Here is a 15,779-nt window from a genome sequence, read left to right as displayed (position 1 = left end):
CTCTATCTGCCTCCTCCTTTTCTCTTCTCTCTGTTCTCTCTTCTTTCTCTCTCTCCCTCAGAGTCCTCCCTCTCTCTTCTCTATCTGCCTCCTCCTTTTCTCTTCTCTCTGTTCTCTTTCTGTTCTCTCTTCTTTCTCTCTCCTCCCTCTGTTCTTTCTCTGTTCTCTCTTCTCTCTCTCTTCTTCCTTCTCTCTCCTCTCTCCCTGTTCTTTCTCTATCTGCCTCCTCCCTCTCTCTTCTCTCTCTGTTCTCTCTCCTCCCTCTCTCTCTTTTCTCTCTTCTTTCTCTCTCCTCCATCTCTCTCTCCTCCCTCTCTCTTCTCTCTCTCCCCGTTCTTTCTCTATCTGCCTCCTCCCTCTCTCTTCTCTCTCTCTGTTCTCTCTTCTTCCTTCTCTCCTCTCTCTTTCTAGTTTTAGTTTTGATTAGTCTCTGATTTTCTTTGTACAATCACATTTTAAACAGAAACCTGCTCCTTAAACAAAGTCCATCCCTGACGATGCGCCGTATGAAATGATTATAAGTTTTTTAAATGTTTTTTATTGTTGCAGTTCTTCTGAGCTGCTTCATAACGGCCCCTTTGGGATGATGATGGTACGCACCGGGCTGACGGAGTACGCTCTGCTCTGGACCCCGACGGAGGAAGACGTGAACCACCACCCTCTCTGCTACGTCGTACAAGTCTCCACCCTGTAGGACACATACGCTTTTATGTTTGAGCAAAGCGTGTCTCTTGAGGTCAAAATACGTCCGCTGTGTCCTGTTTGCATTGAATTCTTAAGTTTTTGTTTTATTGTCAAATAATGAGGAAGTGCAGGTTAGCATGCTAGTTGTTGTTAGCTTTACCGCCATGGTAAAACTTCACTCTGGCATTTGAGAGCTGTGAAAAAAGCTTAGAAACTCATGGTGAATACCGTATTTTCCGGACAATAAGTCGCACTTTTTTTCATAGTTTGGCCGGGGGTGCGACTTATACTCAGGTGCGGCTTATACTCAGGTGCGACTTACGTATACTCAGGCGCGGCTTATACTCAGGCGCGGCTTATACTCAGGCGCGACTTATACTCAGGCGCGACTTATACTCAGGCGCGACTTATACTCAGGCGCGACTTACGTATACTCAGGCGCGGCTTATACTCCGGTGCGAGTTACGTATACTCAGGCATGACTTATACTCAGGCGCGACTTACATATATTCAGGTGCGACTTATACTCAGGTGTGACTTATGTATATTCAGGCGCGACTTACGTATATTCAGGCGCGACTTATACTCACGCGCGACTTACGTATATTCAGGTGCGACTTATTTTCTCTTGTTTTTTTATTCATTATTATGCATTTTTTGGCTGGTGCGACTTATACTCCGTAAAATACAGTACTTAGGATGTCCTGAATGCAAAAGGAAAGTGAGGAATAACTTTGGACCGCTGCAAAAACATTTAAAATGAGCAGTTTAGTTCGGTTTGTTTCTTACGTTTCACTCTGCGACAGGGTGGGCACACATCAGTCTGAGCTGCGGTGTCTCGTTGTGACCGTCGTGAATGGTCAGTTTTGAGAAATATTAAAACTAAATCTAATCATATTCTCCGATAACAAAAATAAAATACTTTCTTTTGTAAACAGTTCCTCAGTTTCTGCCCATGACTCCAGCCAACGGCACTTCGCTTTCGGCCACCGTGAACCAGCCCATCGTCGTGTTCATTCATGTGGAAACTCCGTCAAAGTAAAGCTCTACATGAAACATAGCCGTAAATGATACTCTGCAGCTAACTAGAGGCACTGCTGTGTTTGGTGTCGCAGTGTTTCAGAGCTGTTGGTCTTGGGTCCAGATAAAATGACAAACTCCAGTCTCGGAAACGGTTTGTTCCTGTTGAGGTGGACCCCGAGCGACGAAGACGCGGGGAAGAACTTCACCGTCGTCTTCTTTGTCGTGTTCTCTAATTTTATCTTCAGGTGTGACGTTTATTTATTTGTCTATAACGGTTCACATTTGGTGTTAAAAGTGGCCCGAATGAGTTGTTTTATTTAACTGAAGCAACTTTGATTAGCTTGTCATAATGGAGTTTTAAAGGGCCCATATTGCACTATTTTCTGATCTAGGTTATAATGTTTCCTCGGGACAAACTGTGGGCCAGGACATGGACAGTGGGCCAGGATATGGACTGTGGGTCAGACTGTAGACTGTGGGCCAGTATATGGACAGTGGGGCCAGGACATAAACTGTGGGCCGAGACCTGGACCGTGGGCTGGGCCATAAAAAGTGGGTTGGGACATGGACTATGGGCCGGGACGTCGACTGAAGCTGTTTTTGTTTCATTCACACATATATAACACACAAACCTGCAGATTTAGGCTGAGTTCTTCTTCTCTCAAACTGAAAACACTCAGTTCCACCTTGTGATGTCATCAAGTGGTGATACAGGAAGTGCTCCACTGTGTTTTTAAACTCCACACGCCTTCATTTCTAGAATCATTTCAGCTTCTGGAATTGCCACTTATCTCGACTGAACCAAAGGAAAAAGGAGCCGTTTACGTGAAAAAAACTACCACTTGATGACATCACAAAGTGGAACGGAGCATTTTGAGGTTTGGAGATGTTACAGACTAATAATAAACTGATATACCAGCATATTTATTCCTTTTTCCCCTCAAAAAAAAAAAAAAACAAACACCTTGTGACATCAACAGGTGGTAATTTAAGAAGTGCAACCTTGACAAATATACATGTCTCTTTAGGGGAATTTTTCTAAGCCTGGAATATTCCGTAGTAGGGCGTTAAACTTATCCATCTCCATAGAGACAAGTGTCATTACCAGGCCAAGTCACAGGTCAGCTCTGTGGAGAGACCAACCCGCTCAAAATGAGAAATAATAAATTAATGCGAAAGATCTTTCCAGGTAAAGCAATAACATCTCCAAGAAGACAAGCCCCTCCCACAAGAAAAGTACCATAGTGCATCTTTAATAGTGCGTAATGTAATGATAAAATGTGTTTGTCTCTTCAGCCCAAACCCGTTGTACAACTATTATCAGTCGGAGTTTCGAACGATCACTTTAAAGGTTAAAAACGGTAAGAACATTTGGATTTTATTTCACACAGACGCAAAAATTAACAACAAAATGAAACGTTTACGATGATGTTTCTTCTCCAGGTACAGTTTCAGATGTTCCCATAGGTTCAGGTGAGCGTTTTTCACTCAAAACCATAGACTGTTTATATATTTCAAACAGGAAGTGATCATGGACGCGCTTCCTGCTCCGTCGATTCTGGCTCCGGTTCACTTTCTATTGAAAAACCGTCGCTTTTCTCTCTGTACCTGCTGCTGTCAGACTCGTCATTTTTGGTCTTAAATGTTCGTATTTACATGATCCTGAGGTTTTTATTTCGCTATTGCGTCTGTAAATCAACACATGAACATCAGACAGTTAGCGTTAGCAACAGGTTTGATTGACAGCGTTGCTAAGTCCCCGCTCTCTGCTAAACCAGCGATGTGGTGCGGGAAAGCGACGTTACCTTCGACAGCCTCGCTCCTGATTGGCTCTTCGGTTGCTATGATACTCGTGGTCGAAATTCCGAATATGAAACTCTGCTCCAAATTAGCCGCTATAACTGCTAGCCTCGATTAGCTTCATTTGACTGGAGCCGAACGCTGTGGGTGACGTCGCACTCGCTCAGTCCACGTCTTTACAGTCTGTGGTCGAAACTTGTAATATATTCATGCGATGGCGCCGTGTAGCCAGAGGGGGGTAGTACTTTTCTAGCTGAATACTTTGACTGCTACTTGAATAATATTTATATTGAAGTAACAGTACTCTAAAGTGACTTGAGCTTTATGTAACAAGATGAAATTATTTGAACTTTTGTGTTTCTTGCAGCTCAGATGTGATTTAGTTTGGCTCATTTTTGTGTCGGTTTGAAAACACCAGATTTTGTGCAGTATTTAATGTTTTATTCTTCACATTCACTTCAAATTATAAATCAGATGTTATGTCCTGACAGTTACTCTTTAAGTCCCTCTTACTTTTTTCTTACTTTTTTCCACAACTACCGTATTTTCTGGAGTATAAGTCGCGCTCCGGAGTATAAGTCACTCCGGAGTACAAGTCGCTCCGGAGTACAAGTCGCGCTCTGGAGTACAAGTCGCGCTCTGGAGTATAAGTCGCGCTCTGGAGTATAAGTCGCACCTGAATATAAGTCGCTCCAGCCAAAAAATTTATAATAATGAAGAAAAAAACATATTTCACGTATAAGTCGCACCTGAGTATAAGTCGCACCCCCGGCCAAACTATGAAAAAAGTGCGACTTACACTCCAGAAAATACGGTACTTTTTTTTACTCTTGAGTGATTTCTTAGACCACTACATTGTACTTCTACTTGAGGATTATTATTCTGAAGTAACGCTCGTCTTACTTCAGTACAATATCCGTCTACTCTCCCCGTCTGTGTGTAACTTCTTCCTTTGGATTTTCTTTTAGTTTTCCTCCGAACAAAGATCATCTCTGCGACGCCGCTCTCTGACGACTTCATCCAGAGCGCAGTGCTGAAACAGGCAGGTCTTTATTTATACCACTTCATTATTTTGATTTCCCAACACGCGGGAAAGTTTGTCCGAGTACAGACGCCGAGAAACTGGGAAATTTGTGAAAAACTGTTTAGGTACAATGGAAAAAAAAAACATAAGACGATGTGATTAGTGATGTAATATTAAAGTTACATCATCAGCCAGTAACCGTGACCTCCAAAATAAGTCAAACCTCACAGCGAGAAGGTCCTGGGTTCGATTCAAGGCCTTTCTGGGTGGAGTTTGCATGTTCTGCTTGTGACTGTGCCCGGTCGATAAACAGGCATGAAGTGGCGTCGTAAGATCAATTCAGGACAACAGTCTCATGTTTCATTTCTATATTTATGTTGTTGTTTTTTTTACAATACAAATAAATGATTTCAGCTCAAAGAAGAACTGGTGACACACGGACTCACTCCACAGATCACTCTGCGTCTCATCAGCCACAGGAAGAAGGAAGAGACACCGCCAAAATAAGAGCTCGGGACAAGCGTTTGTAAATAAAAACCCTGTAATAACACATTTATTACAGCTTTATGTCTATTTTTTTTACTTTACTTGGACTTTTACTTTTACAATACAGTGTTTTGACCAAAGTAAAAAAAAAAAAAAAAGTGTTTTTTTATTTTATTTTATGCAATCTGTAAAATTAAAATCTAATAGCGTGCTGTACTGCTATTCAGCCTGTTGTTCTCTATTTTATTGTTATTATTATTATAAATTGTCTAGATAAGATAAAATGTCTGTTCTTGGTCTCGGATTTTGTAAAATAAATTTCCCCCAAAAATGCGACTTATACTCCAGCGCGACTTATGTTTTTTCTTCATTATTATACATTTTTCCACTGGTGCGACTTACTTTATACTCCAGAGTGACGTATATTCTGGAAAATACAGTCGTTTTAATAATATACACCTTAAGGATCTTTAAACTCTTATTTCACAGGATTAAATTAACTACGTACACCTTAAATTATTTTGTGGAGATATTGGATACAGTTTTTTCAGGAAGTGGCAGAGGAGTTTTGTTTATTGTAAGAGCTCCATCTAGTGGGAAAGAAGAGAAAACAAACTGTCCAAAATAGATAAAATTTCAGACAAATTAGGACTTGAATGGAATCGTCACTACGGTTGGGACATATCGATACTTTCATAATCAGACGATAGTTTAAACATCGATCAAAATCTAATCAAATCTACCGTAAATGTCTTTTTCTCCCGTGTTTTAACACCGTTTCCTCATCAAAAACATGAAGACTGAAGACGTTTTGAGTCATTTAGCGATCTCTCCCGGGCCCTACTCAAACCCTCCTTTACGTTTAGCCGTTAGATTCTGTACGAGGCTCCGCCCACAAGCCGACATCACCCCTAATCCTCCATAAATATACAAAAACATGACACAAAACTGTGCACTACGACTTGACAAACCTGACGTGATGTGCAGTAGTTGTGTTGTGATGGCGCTCTGAAGGGGGAGTGGCTTAGCACAGAGAGCAAAGAGAGAGGAGGACTCAGAGTGAAACTTCTAAAACATATTTTAATGCCCCGTAGAAGTAAAATCTCGCCTCTTTAAGGTCCATGACGTTAAAACACAAACGCATCACTTTTTACCATTTCGTTTTTTGTCTCTTTACAAGGAAATGTTCCGCAGTGTCTCCCACCTCTCGTCTCTTTATCTGGGATCAGTCACTGTCGCTATCGCTCTCCTCGTCCTCATCCTCTCCCTCCTCTTCTCCTTCCTCCCGTTTGTTTTCCGTTTCCTCCACGAGTCCGGCGAAGAAGTCGTTGTCGCCGTGGGCCTTCTTGCTGAGGGATTTGAGTTTTCCGTCTTTCCTCTTCCTCTTGCGGTATTCCTGGACTTTGGATTCGGGCAGAGAGCCAATGTCCCAGAACTTGACCAGGGAGTCGTGTCCGCAGCTGACCAGGAAGCGACCGCAGTGGGACCGGCCCAGCTCCTCTATGGGCTCCCCCACGTGCTGCCCCACGCAGCCGATCACGCGGTTCGGCAGTAAGTTAATCGCTCTGGAAACAAACAAAAAAAACACATTGAAACTGGAAGATAAATGAGGAAATTCCGACGGATTGTTCTATTTCGGCGTATTTTTAGACCACGTAGATCAGGAGTGTCCAAACGTTTTTCACCGAGGGCCACGTACTGAAACATATTTGAAGCGGAAGTCGACGCAGGGAGTCAAACGAGTCACAGAGACATTTTACCGTTAATCGGACGAGAAGATTATTTTTAGGTCTGTGTCACAATACAACGTGATGTTATTCAAGTTATAGAGGTAGAATCTGTTCAGTTTGGAGTAAAAATACTTCCTGATCATTTGGGCCACTTTAAGAGGAGGCATGAGGGCCAAAAAAAATGAGTCTGAGGACCGTATTTGGCCCCTGAGCCGTAGTTTGGACAGCCCTGACATAGGACATAATTTGACATTTTGTTCATTGTTCGTTGTTCACGCCCCGGAGTATGAATAGTTTGAATAATCACAAGTACAGAGCAGTGGGCGGGGATAGGGGGTAGGTGAAAACGAACATTTTCTGAGCCTGAAATGCTGAACAAAACACGGCAACTAAAACAAAACAATCAAATCAAATGAATCAAACAAAATATAAGACCAGGTGGAAGTTTGGACACGTCATCCACTTCCTGTTTACGACTTTCTACATTTTACATTCATTATATTTGGAAAACTTCAAATATGTGAAGTTTAGCAAATGAAAATATTTTTTATTTAAATCCTCAGAGTCTTGTCCCTTTGCTTTGTCCACAGTTCAAACTTTGTCCTTCTTTGTCCTTGTTCATCCTGAAACGGTTTTCACTTCAGAGCTGAGACACGTCAGGGTCAAGACGAGACAAAAGAGAAAAGAAACGAGCAAAGAAAAAGGTCAAGGCCAAAACGAGTTAAAACTTCAGAGCTAGACTCACTCGTTTTACCAGCTCAATAATAAAACATTAGCTCATTTCTTTCTCTTTTTTCTTTCACCCTCCCTCTCTTTCTCCCTCTCCCCTTTTCTCCCTCCCTCCCTCCTTTCTTTCTTGCCCCCTCTCCCTTTCTCACCCTCTTTCTCCCTTTCTCTCTCTCCCTGTTTTCTCCCTCTCCCTCTTTCTTTCTCACCCTCTCTCTCCCTTTCTTTCTTTCTTTCTTTCTTTCTCTCTCCTCCTTTATCTCCCTCTCTCTCCTCTTTCTTTCCCTCTCTATTTCTCCCACTCTTTCTTTCTCACGTTCTCCCTTTTTTCTCTCTCTCTCCCCCCCGCTCTCCCTTTTTCTCCCTCTCCCTCCGTCCTCTCTTTCTCACCCTCTCCCTCCCTTTCTTTCTTGCTTTCTCTCCCTCTCTCTCCTCTTTCTCTCTCTCTATTTCTCCCGCTCTTTCTTTCTCACATTCTTTCTTGCTGTTTTTCCCTCTCTCTCCCTTTCTTTCTCTCTCTCTTTCTCACGTTCTTTCTTGCTCTGTTTTTCCCTCTCTCTCATCCCTCTTTCTTTCCTCTCTCTTTCTTCTCTAGACTCATTTGTATCATCTCTTTCTCTCTAAAGTTAAACCGTTGCTGTTTAAACCTGTTTAAACTCCACCTGATGACATCACCAGGTGGATCAGAGTGTTTGTGTCTCTCCTCCACAGACCTGATGTATCCGTCCATGGAGGCGACGCACATGATGCTGTCAGTTATGGGCAGGATACAGTCCACAGATTCGGCTTTGACGGCGAAGCGGTCGCTGGTCGCGCCGAAGCCGTCCCAGTTAAAGATGTAGAGCGTCCCCTCGCTGGAGCCGCACACCACCTTCTTCCCTCGCTTCATCAACGCCACAGACGTCAGGTCCCCGCTCTGAAACTCAGACTGAAGCTCGAAACGTCGCCGCTTTATGTTGAACACGCCCAGAGTCCCATCGCCACTGGGAACGAAAGAGGAGGAAGAGGAGAGGGTCAGAGGAGGAAGAGGAGAGGGTCAGAGGAGGAAGAGGAGAGGGTCAGAGGAGGAAGAGGAGAGGGTCAGAGGAGGAAGAGGAGAGGGTCAGAGGAGGAAGAGGAGGAAGAGGAGAGGGTCAGAGGAGGAAGAGGAGCGGGTCAGAGGGTCAGAGGAGGAAGAGGAGAGGAGGAAGAGGAGGAAGAGGAGAGGGTCAGAGGAGGAAGAGGAGAGGAGCAGAGGAGGAAGAGGAGAGGAGCAGAGGAGGAAGAGGAGAGGGTCAGAGGAGGAAGAGGAGAGGAGGAAGAGGAGGAAGAGGAGGAAGAGGAGAGGGTCAGAGGAGGAAGAGGGTCAGAGGAGGAAGAGGAGAGGAGGAAGAGGAGAGGAGGAAGAGGAGGAAGAGGAGAGGGTCAGAGGAGGAAGAGGAGAGGAGCAGAGGAGGAAGAGGAGGAAGAGGAGCGGGTCAGAGGAGGAAGAGGAGCGGGTCAGAGGAGGAAGAGGAGCGGGTCAGAGGAGGAAGAGGAGGAAGAGGAGAGGGTCAGAGGAGGAAGAGGAGCAGAGGAGGAAGAGGAAAGGGTCAGAGGAGGAAGAGGTGGAAGAGGAGAGGGTCAGAGGAGGAAGAGGAGGAAGAGGAGAGGGTCAGAGGAGGAAGAGGAGCAGAGGAGGAAGAGGAAAGGGTCAGAGGAGGAAGAGGTGGAAGAGGAGAGGGTCAGAGGAGGAAGAGGAGAGGGTCAGAGGAGGAAGAGGAGAGGAGCAGAGGAGGAAGAGGAGAGGAGCAGAGGAGGAAGAGGAGAGGGTCAGAGGAGGAAGAGGAGAGGAGGAAGAGGAGAGGGTCAGAGGAGGAAGAGGAGAGGGTCAGAGGAGGAAGAGGAGAGGAGCAGAGGAGGAAGAGGAGAGGAGCAGAGGAGGAAGAGGAGAGGAGCAGAGGAGGAAGAGGAGGAAGAGGAGGAAGAGGAGAGGGTCAGAGGAGGAAGAGGAGGAAGAGGAGAGGGTCAGAGGATGAAGAGGAGAGGAGCAGAGGAGGAAGAGGAGAGGGTCAGAGGAGGAAGAGGAGAGGGTCAGAGGAGGAAGAGGAGAGGAGCAGAGGAGGAAGAGGAGAGGAGCAGAGGAGGAAGAGGAGAGGGACAGAGGAGGAAGAGGAGAGGGTCAGAGGAGGAAGAGGAGAGGGTCAGAGGAGGAAGAGGAGAGGGTCAGAGGAGGAAGAGGAGGAAGAGGAGAGGGTCAGAGGAGGAAGAGGAGAGGGTCAGAGGATGAAGAGGAGAGGAGCAGAGGAGGAAGAGGAGAGGGTCAGAGGAGGAAGAGGAGAGGAGCAGAGGAGGAAGAGGAGAGGAGCAGAGGAGGAAGAGGAGAGGAGGAGAGGAGGAAGAGGAGAGGGTCAGAGGAGGAAGAGGAGAGGGTCAGAGGAGGAAGAGGAGAGGGTCAGAGGAGGAAGAGGAGAGGGTCAGAGGAGGAAGAGGAGAGGGTCAGAGGAGGAAGAGGAGGAAGAGGAGAGGGTCAGAGGAGGAAGAGGAGCGGGTCAGAGGGTCAGAGGAGGAAGAGGAGAGGAGGAAGAGGAGGAAGAGGAGAGGGTCAGAGGAGGAAGAGGAGAGGAGCAGAGGAGGAAGAGGAGAGGAGCAGAGGAGGAAGAGGAGAGGGTCAGAGGAGGAAGAGGAGAGGAGGAAGAGGAGGAAGAGGAGAGGGTCAGAGGAGGAAGAGGGTCAGAGGAGGAAGAGGAGAGGAGGAAGAGGAGAGGAGGAAGAGGAGGAAGAGGAGAGGGTCAGAGGAGGAAGAGGAGAGGAGCAGAGGAGGAAGAGGAGGAAGAGGAGCGGGTCAGAGGAGGAAGAGGAGCGGGTCAGAGGAGGAAGAGGAGCGGGTCAGAGGAGGAAGAGGAGAGGGTCAGAGGAGGAAGAGGAGCAGAGGAGGAAGAGGAAAGGGTCAGAGGAGGAAGAGGTGGAAGAGGAGAGGGTCAGAGGAGGAAGAGGAGGAAGAGGAGAGGGTCAGAGGAGGAAGAGGAGCAGAGGAGGAAGAGGAAAGGGTCAGAGGAGGAAGAGGAGCAGAGGAGGAAGAGGAAAGGGTCAGAGGAGGAAGAGGTGGAAGAGGAGAGGGTCAGAGGAGGAAGAGGAGAGGGTCAGAGGAGGAAGAGGAGAGGAGCAGAGGAGGAAGAGGAGAGGAGCAGAGGAGGAAGAGGAGAGGGTCAGAGGAGGAAGAGGAGAGGAGGAAGAGGAGAGGGTCAGAGGAGGAAGAGGAGAGGAGCAGAGGAGGAAGAGGAGAGGAGCAGAGGAGGAAGAGGAGAGGAGCAGAGGAGGAAGAGGAGAGGAGCAGAGGAGGAAGAGGAGGAAGAGGAGGAAGAGGAGAGGGTCAGAGGAGGAAGAGGAGGAAGAGGAGAGGGTCAGAGGATGAAGAGGAGAGGAGCAGAGGAGGAAGAGGAGAGGGTCAGAGGAGGAAGAGGAGAGGGTCAGAGGAGGAAGAGGAGAGGAGCAGAGGAGGAAGAGGAGAGGAGCAGAGGAGGAAGAGGAGAGGGACAGAGGAGGAAGAGGAGAGGGTCAGAGGAGGAAGAGGAGAGGGTCAGAGGAGGAAGAGGAGAGGGTCAGAGGAGGAAGAGGAGGAAGAGGAGAGGGTCAGAGGAGGAAGAGGAGAGGAGCAGAGGAGGAAGAGGAGAGGGTCAGAGGAGGAAGAGGAGAGGGTCAGAGGAGGAAGAGGAGAGGAGCAGAGGAGGAAGAGGAGAGGAGGAGAGGAGGAAGAGGAGAGGGTCAGAGGAGGAAGAGGAGAGGGTCAGAGGAGGAGGAGGAGGAAGAGGAGAGGGTCAGAGGATGAAGAGCAGAGGGTCAGAGGGTCAGAGGATGAAGATGAGAGGGGCAGAGGAGGAAGAGGAGAGGGTCAGAGGAGGAAGAGGAGAGGGTCAGAGGAGGAAGAGGAGAGGGTCAGAGGAGGAAGAGGAGAGGGTCAGAGGATGAAGAGGAGAGGAGCAGAGGAGGAAGAGGAGAGGGTCAGAGGAGGAAGAGGAGAGGGTCAGAGGAGGAAGAGGAGAGGGTCAGAGGAGGAAGAGGAGGAAGAGGAGAGGGTCAGAGGAGGAAGAGGAGGAAGAGGAGAGGGTCAGAGGATGAAGAGGAGAGGAGCAGAGGAGGAAGAGGAGAGGGTCAGAGGAGGAAGAGGAGAGGGTCAGAGGAGGAGGAGGAGGAAGAGGAGAGGGTCAGAGGATGAAGAGCAGAGGGTCAGAGGGTCAGACCTGGCGCTGAGCAGGATCCGTTTGGCCTGGTCCACTGTGATGCTGCTGATATAATCGTCGTGGTGTTTCAGATCCAAGATGGACGTCCCTCTCCTCATGTCCCAGACCTGAAAGACACAAAAGAATCATCTAAAATTATCACAGTCGTACACGAAGTAAAACAGAACTAGATCTGAACCTGTTTAAGGGACTAAACCTGGACTAAACCAGGACTAGACCTGGACTAAACAGAAGACTGTACCTTGACCGTCCCTGCGTCGTCTCCAGTGGCGAGGAGGTTTTCGTCGATGATCTTGAGCGCGTTGATCGGCGCCGTGTGAGCTCCTCTGATCCGTGTGACCAGTTTTCCGCTCTCTGCGTCCAAAACGTGCACGGCCTTGTCCCGGGACACGGAGAACAACTTCTGCCCGTCCGCCGAGAAACGAACAGCACGACAAGACTTCATATGGTGTCCTGAAAAGATCAATACAAAGGACTGAACCAGGACTGAACCAGGACCGAACCAGGACTGAACCAGGACCGAACCAGGACTGAACCAGGACTGAACCAGGACTAAACCAGGACTGAACCAGGACTGAACCAGGACTGAACCAGGACTGAACCAGGACTAAACCAGAACTAAACCAGGACTGAACCAGGACTAAACCAGGACTAAACCAGGACTAAACCAGGACTGAACCAGGACTGAACCAGGACAGAACCAGGACTAAACCCGGACTTAACCAGGTCTAAACCAGGAGTAAACCAGGTCTAAACCAGGAGTAAACCAGGTCTAAACCAGGAGTAAACCAGGTCTAAACCAGGACTAACCCAGGAGTAAACCAGGACTGAACCAGGACTAAACCAGGACTAAACCAGGTCTAAACCAGGACTGAACCAGGACTAAACCAGGACTAAACCAGGAGTAAACCAGGTCTAAACCAGGACTAACCCAGGAGTAAACCAGGACTGAACCAGGACTAAACCAGGACTAAACCAGGTCTAAACCAGGTCTAAACCAGGACTAAACCTGGTCTACCCCAGTCCTACCTGAGGACCACAGCTCTGTGGTCCGTCCCTCGGTGCAGGAGTACTCGTAGGCGTACACGTCTCCGTCCACGTCTCCGCACACGATCACGTCTCTGCTCGGGTGGAGGGCGATGGAGTTGGCGATGGCCTCGAGACGCAGGTCCTCCGGCGTGTCCATGACCCGAGGGGGGCGCTCTTTGTTCTCCTCTTCATCCTCTTCATCACTATTAGACCTGTCAGAGAAGAATGAGTCACATAAACACATTTTATTTGAACATTTGACAAACATTTTCTCATTTTTTTCTGTATTTGTGGCACTTTTTATATGTAACTGTGACCCAGCACCTTCTCGTTTCCATGTAGAGCGTGTTATTTTACTGAGAATGTTACTTGCTATGGCATTAAACACTTCTATTGCTGTGGAGATTAGAAATTAAGCCACGAGGCAAAGTTACAGTCAGATCTGTGCTCAGATCACGCTCTAGAAGCTCATTTCCCACAAATTTTTCTCATAAACTTTCCAAAAAAAAAGAGAAAAAAATCTGATTAAAAGTTTGAAAGTTCAGCGATAGTGTTGTAACTAATGACAAGAACAATAATGTTATTTAAAAACTGTTTCTGAAACTTTATAAACCCATAAGTTATTAAAACTCTTTTGCTTTTCAGATTAGTTAGCATGTAGCTTGTTAGCCTCCGCGACCTTTGAACTCTTCATATTTAAATTTCTACGGAAAAGTCAAAGGGACAATTCACTTAAGTCTTTGTTGAGCTCCATTTATGTTTTTAAAGATATTATTTCAACAACAAAATCAGTGTAAAATAATTACAGGTTTGTAAGTTTAAAGACATAAAGGGGAACATCCCCATGGAAACAAGCAGGTGTTTGAGAAAAAGTTACATAGTGCAACTTTAAGTCTACCCTACATTAGACACTCATGTCTCACCCGGATTAAATAAGGACTAAACCGGGACTGAACCGGGAATGAACCAGGACTGAACGAGGACAGAACCAAGACAGAACCAGGACAGAACCAGGACTAAACCAGGTCTAAACCAGGACTAAACCGGGACAGAACCAAGACTAAACCGGGACTAAACCGGGTCTAAACCAGGTCTAAACCAGGTCTAAACCAGGTCTAAACCAGGTCTAAACCAGGACTAAACCAGGTCTAAACCAGGTCTAAACCAGGACTAAACCAGGTCTAAACCAGGTCTAAACCAGGACTAAACCAGGTCTAAACCAGGTCTAAACCAGGTCTAAACCAGGTCTAAACCAGGTCTAAACCAGGTCTAAACCAGGACTAAACCAGGTGTAAACCAGGTGTAAACCAGGTCTAAACCAGGTCTAAACCAGGACTAAACCGGGACAGAACCAAGACTAAACCGGGACTAAACCGGGTCTAAACCAGGTCTAAACCAGGTCTAAACCAGGTCTAAACCAGGTCTAAACCAGGACTAAACCAGGTCTAAACCAGGTCTAAACCAGGACTAAACCAGGTCTAAACCAGGTCTAAACCAGGACTAAACCAGGTCTAAACCAGGTCTAAACCAGGTCTAAACCAGGTCTAAACCAGGTCTAAACCAGGTCTAAACCAGGACTAAACCAGGTGTAAACCAGGTGTAAACCAGGTCTAAACCAGGTCTAAACCAGGACTAAACCGGGACAGAACCAAGACTAAACCGGGACTAAACCGGGTCTAAACCAGGTCTAAACCAGGTCTAAACCAGGTCTAAACCAGGTCTAAACCAGGACTAAACCAGGTCTAAACCAGGTCTAAACCAGGACTAAACCAGGTCTAAACCAGGTCTAAACCAGGTCTAAACCAGGACTAAACCAGGTGTAAACCAGGTGTAAACCAGGTCTAAACCAGGTCTAAACCAGGTCTAAACCAGGACTACACAAACCTAAAAACCAACGCGTTAAGTCTCAGTACTTAAAGCTTTGTTCAGGCACATTCACACAGGCTAACACAGCGTGGGGCGAGTTTTACTAAACCAAACTTACTCTTCCTCACAGTTCTTGTTTTCTTCTTTGTTCTGGTTTTGTGTTTCAGCTTCAGACGAGGCCGTTTCTTCAGTTTCATCTGCTTCTGTCGTGTTTTCTGTGGCGTTTTCTGTCACGTGCTCTGCGGGCGCCGCCATGTTGTTTACACTCCGCTTCTTCTGCGCCGGGTTTGAGCTCACACCGCCCCCTGTGACCACGCACCGACACTGCACCCGTCTGGTTTTACAGGAAAGAACCAGAAAGGCCAAACTCGGACGACAGAGAGGCTCATTTTTTAGGAGTAACGTTATTTTAAAAGTAGTTAAGTAAAGTAGAAGTAAAACTAGTATCTCCCTCATATTTAAATGACAAACTCCATTTTATTAAACACATTATAGATTAAAAAAGTCAACCAAGTGCACTGATCAGAGGTGGTACAGGAGCCAGAATCATACTCGAGTAAAAGAAATGTTACTCAAGTAGAAGTAGAAAGTAGTGGACCAAGGAATAACTCAAGTAAGAGTAAAGAAGTACTCCAGTAAAAGTAATTTAAAGAGTGATGATTTGTAATTTAAAGTGAATGTTAAGGACAAAACATTAATTAATTCACCAAATCTCAAATCTGGAACTTTTTAAACAGACACGAAAATGAAACAAACTAAATCACATCTGAAGGAGCCGCAAGAAACAAAATATGAAAAAAACCAAAAAACAAAAACAAAAAAAAAGTTCATATCGTTTCATTTTGTTACATAAAACTCGTCACTTTAGACTCACTCAGAGGGAAGAGGAAACACAACTTTTACTCGAGTAACAGTACTATTACTTCAATATTCAGTACGCTGCTGGAAAAGTACTCTGAAAAGCACAATTTATTTTAAAAATTACTCGAGTAAACCAAAAGAAAACTTGTGCTGCACTTGTCACTAAACAAAGTCACAACACATTGGAAGCGCTGATGCACAAAACGCAATAACGTGGGTTTTTGAGGCGTCGCCACGGCAACACCGTGCAAATTACAAAGTCGGCCCCTCGGACTTTTTTGACGGGGACGACCTGGAGAGTCGCTCTGCCAAATTTCACGTTCGTCGGTGAAACTAACACGTCGTTATATC

General features: G+C 46.4%; 1 protein-coding gene across 1 annotated transcript; it reads right to left on the bottom strand.

Moving 5' to 3' along the window:
- Nucleotides 1-4,922: 4,922 nt before the first annotated feature.
- Nucleotides 4,923-14,841, bottom strand: wdr55 (WD repeat domain 55). The gene is made up of 6 exons (XM_033984059.2): nucleotides 14,686-14,841; nucleotides 12,702-12,913; nucleotides 11,914-12,125; nucleotides 11,673-11,779; nucleotides 8,187-8,456; nucleotides 4,923-6,582 (listed from the first exon to the last, which is right to left on the bottom strand). Exons 1-6 carry the CDS (start codon nucleotides 14,820-14,822, stop codon nucleotides 6,243-6,245), a joined length of 1,278 nt encoding a protein of 425 aa, XP_033839950.1. The 5' UTR covers nucleotides 14,823-14,841; the 3' UTR covers nucleotides 4,923-6,242.
- Nucleotides 14,842-15,779: the final 938 nt, after the last annotated feature.

This window comes from Periophthalmus magnuspinnatus, chromosome 18, assembly GCF_009829125.3.
Source record: "Periophthalmus magnuspinnatus isolate fPerMag1 chromosome 18, fPerMag1.2.pri, whole genome shotgun sequence".
NCBI classification, from domain to species: Eukaryota; Metazoa; Chordata; class Actinopteri; order Gobiiformes; family Gobiidae; genus Periophthalmus; species Periophthalmus magnuspinnatus.
This window is presented reverse-complemented; position numbering and strand designations above follow the sequence as displayed.

What these genes read in the sequence shown, in the direction of transcription:
- wdr55 (XM_033984059.2), bottom strand. Translation starts at nt 14,822, where the DNA reads ATGGCGGCGCCCGCAGAGCACGTGACAGAAAACGCCACAGAAAACACG. An exon ending in ACGACGCAGGGACGGTCAAG is followed by an intron (nt 11,780 to 11,913) that starts GTACAGTCTTCT and finishes TGTGTCTTTCAG; the next exon opens with GTCTGGGACATGAGGAGAGG. An exon ending in TCCATGGACGGATACATCAG is followed by an intron (nt 6,583 to 8,186) that starts GTCTGTGGAGGA and finishes GTTTGTTTCCAG; the next exon opens with AGCGATTAACTTACTGCCGA.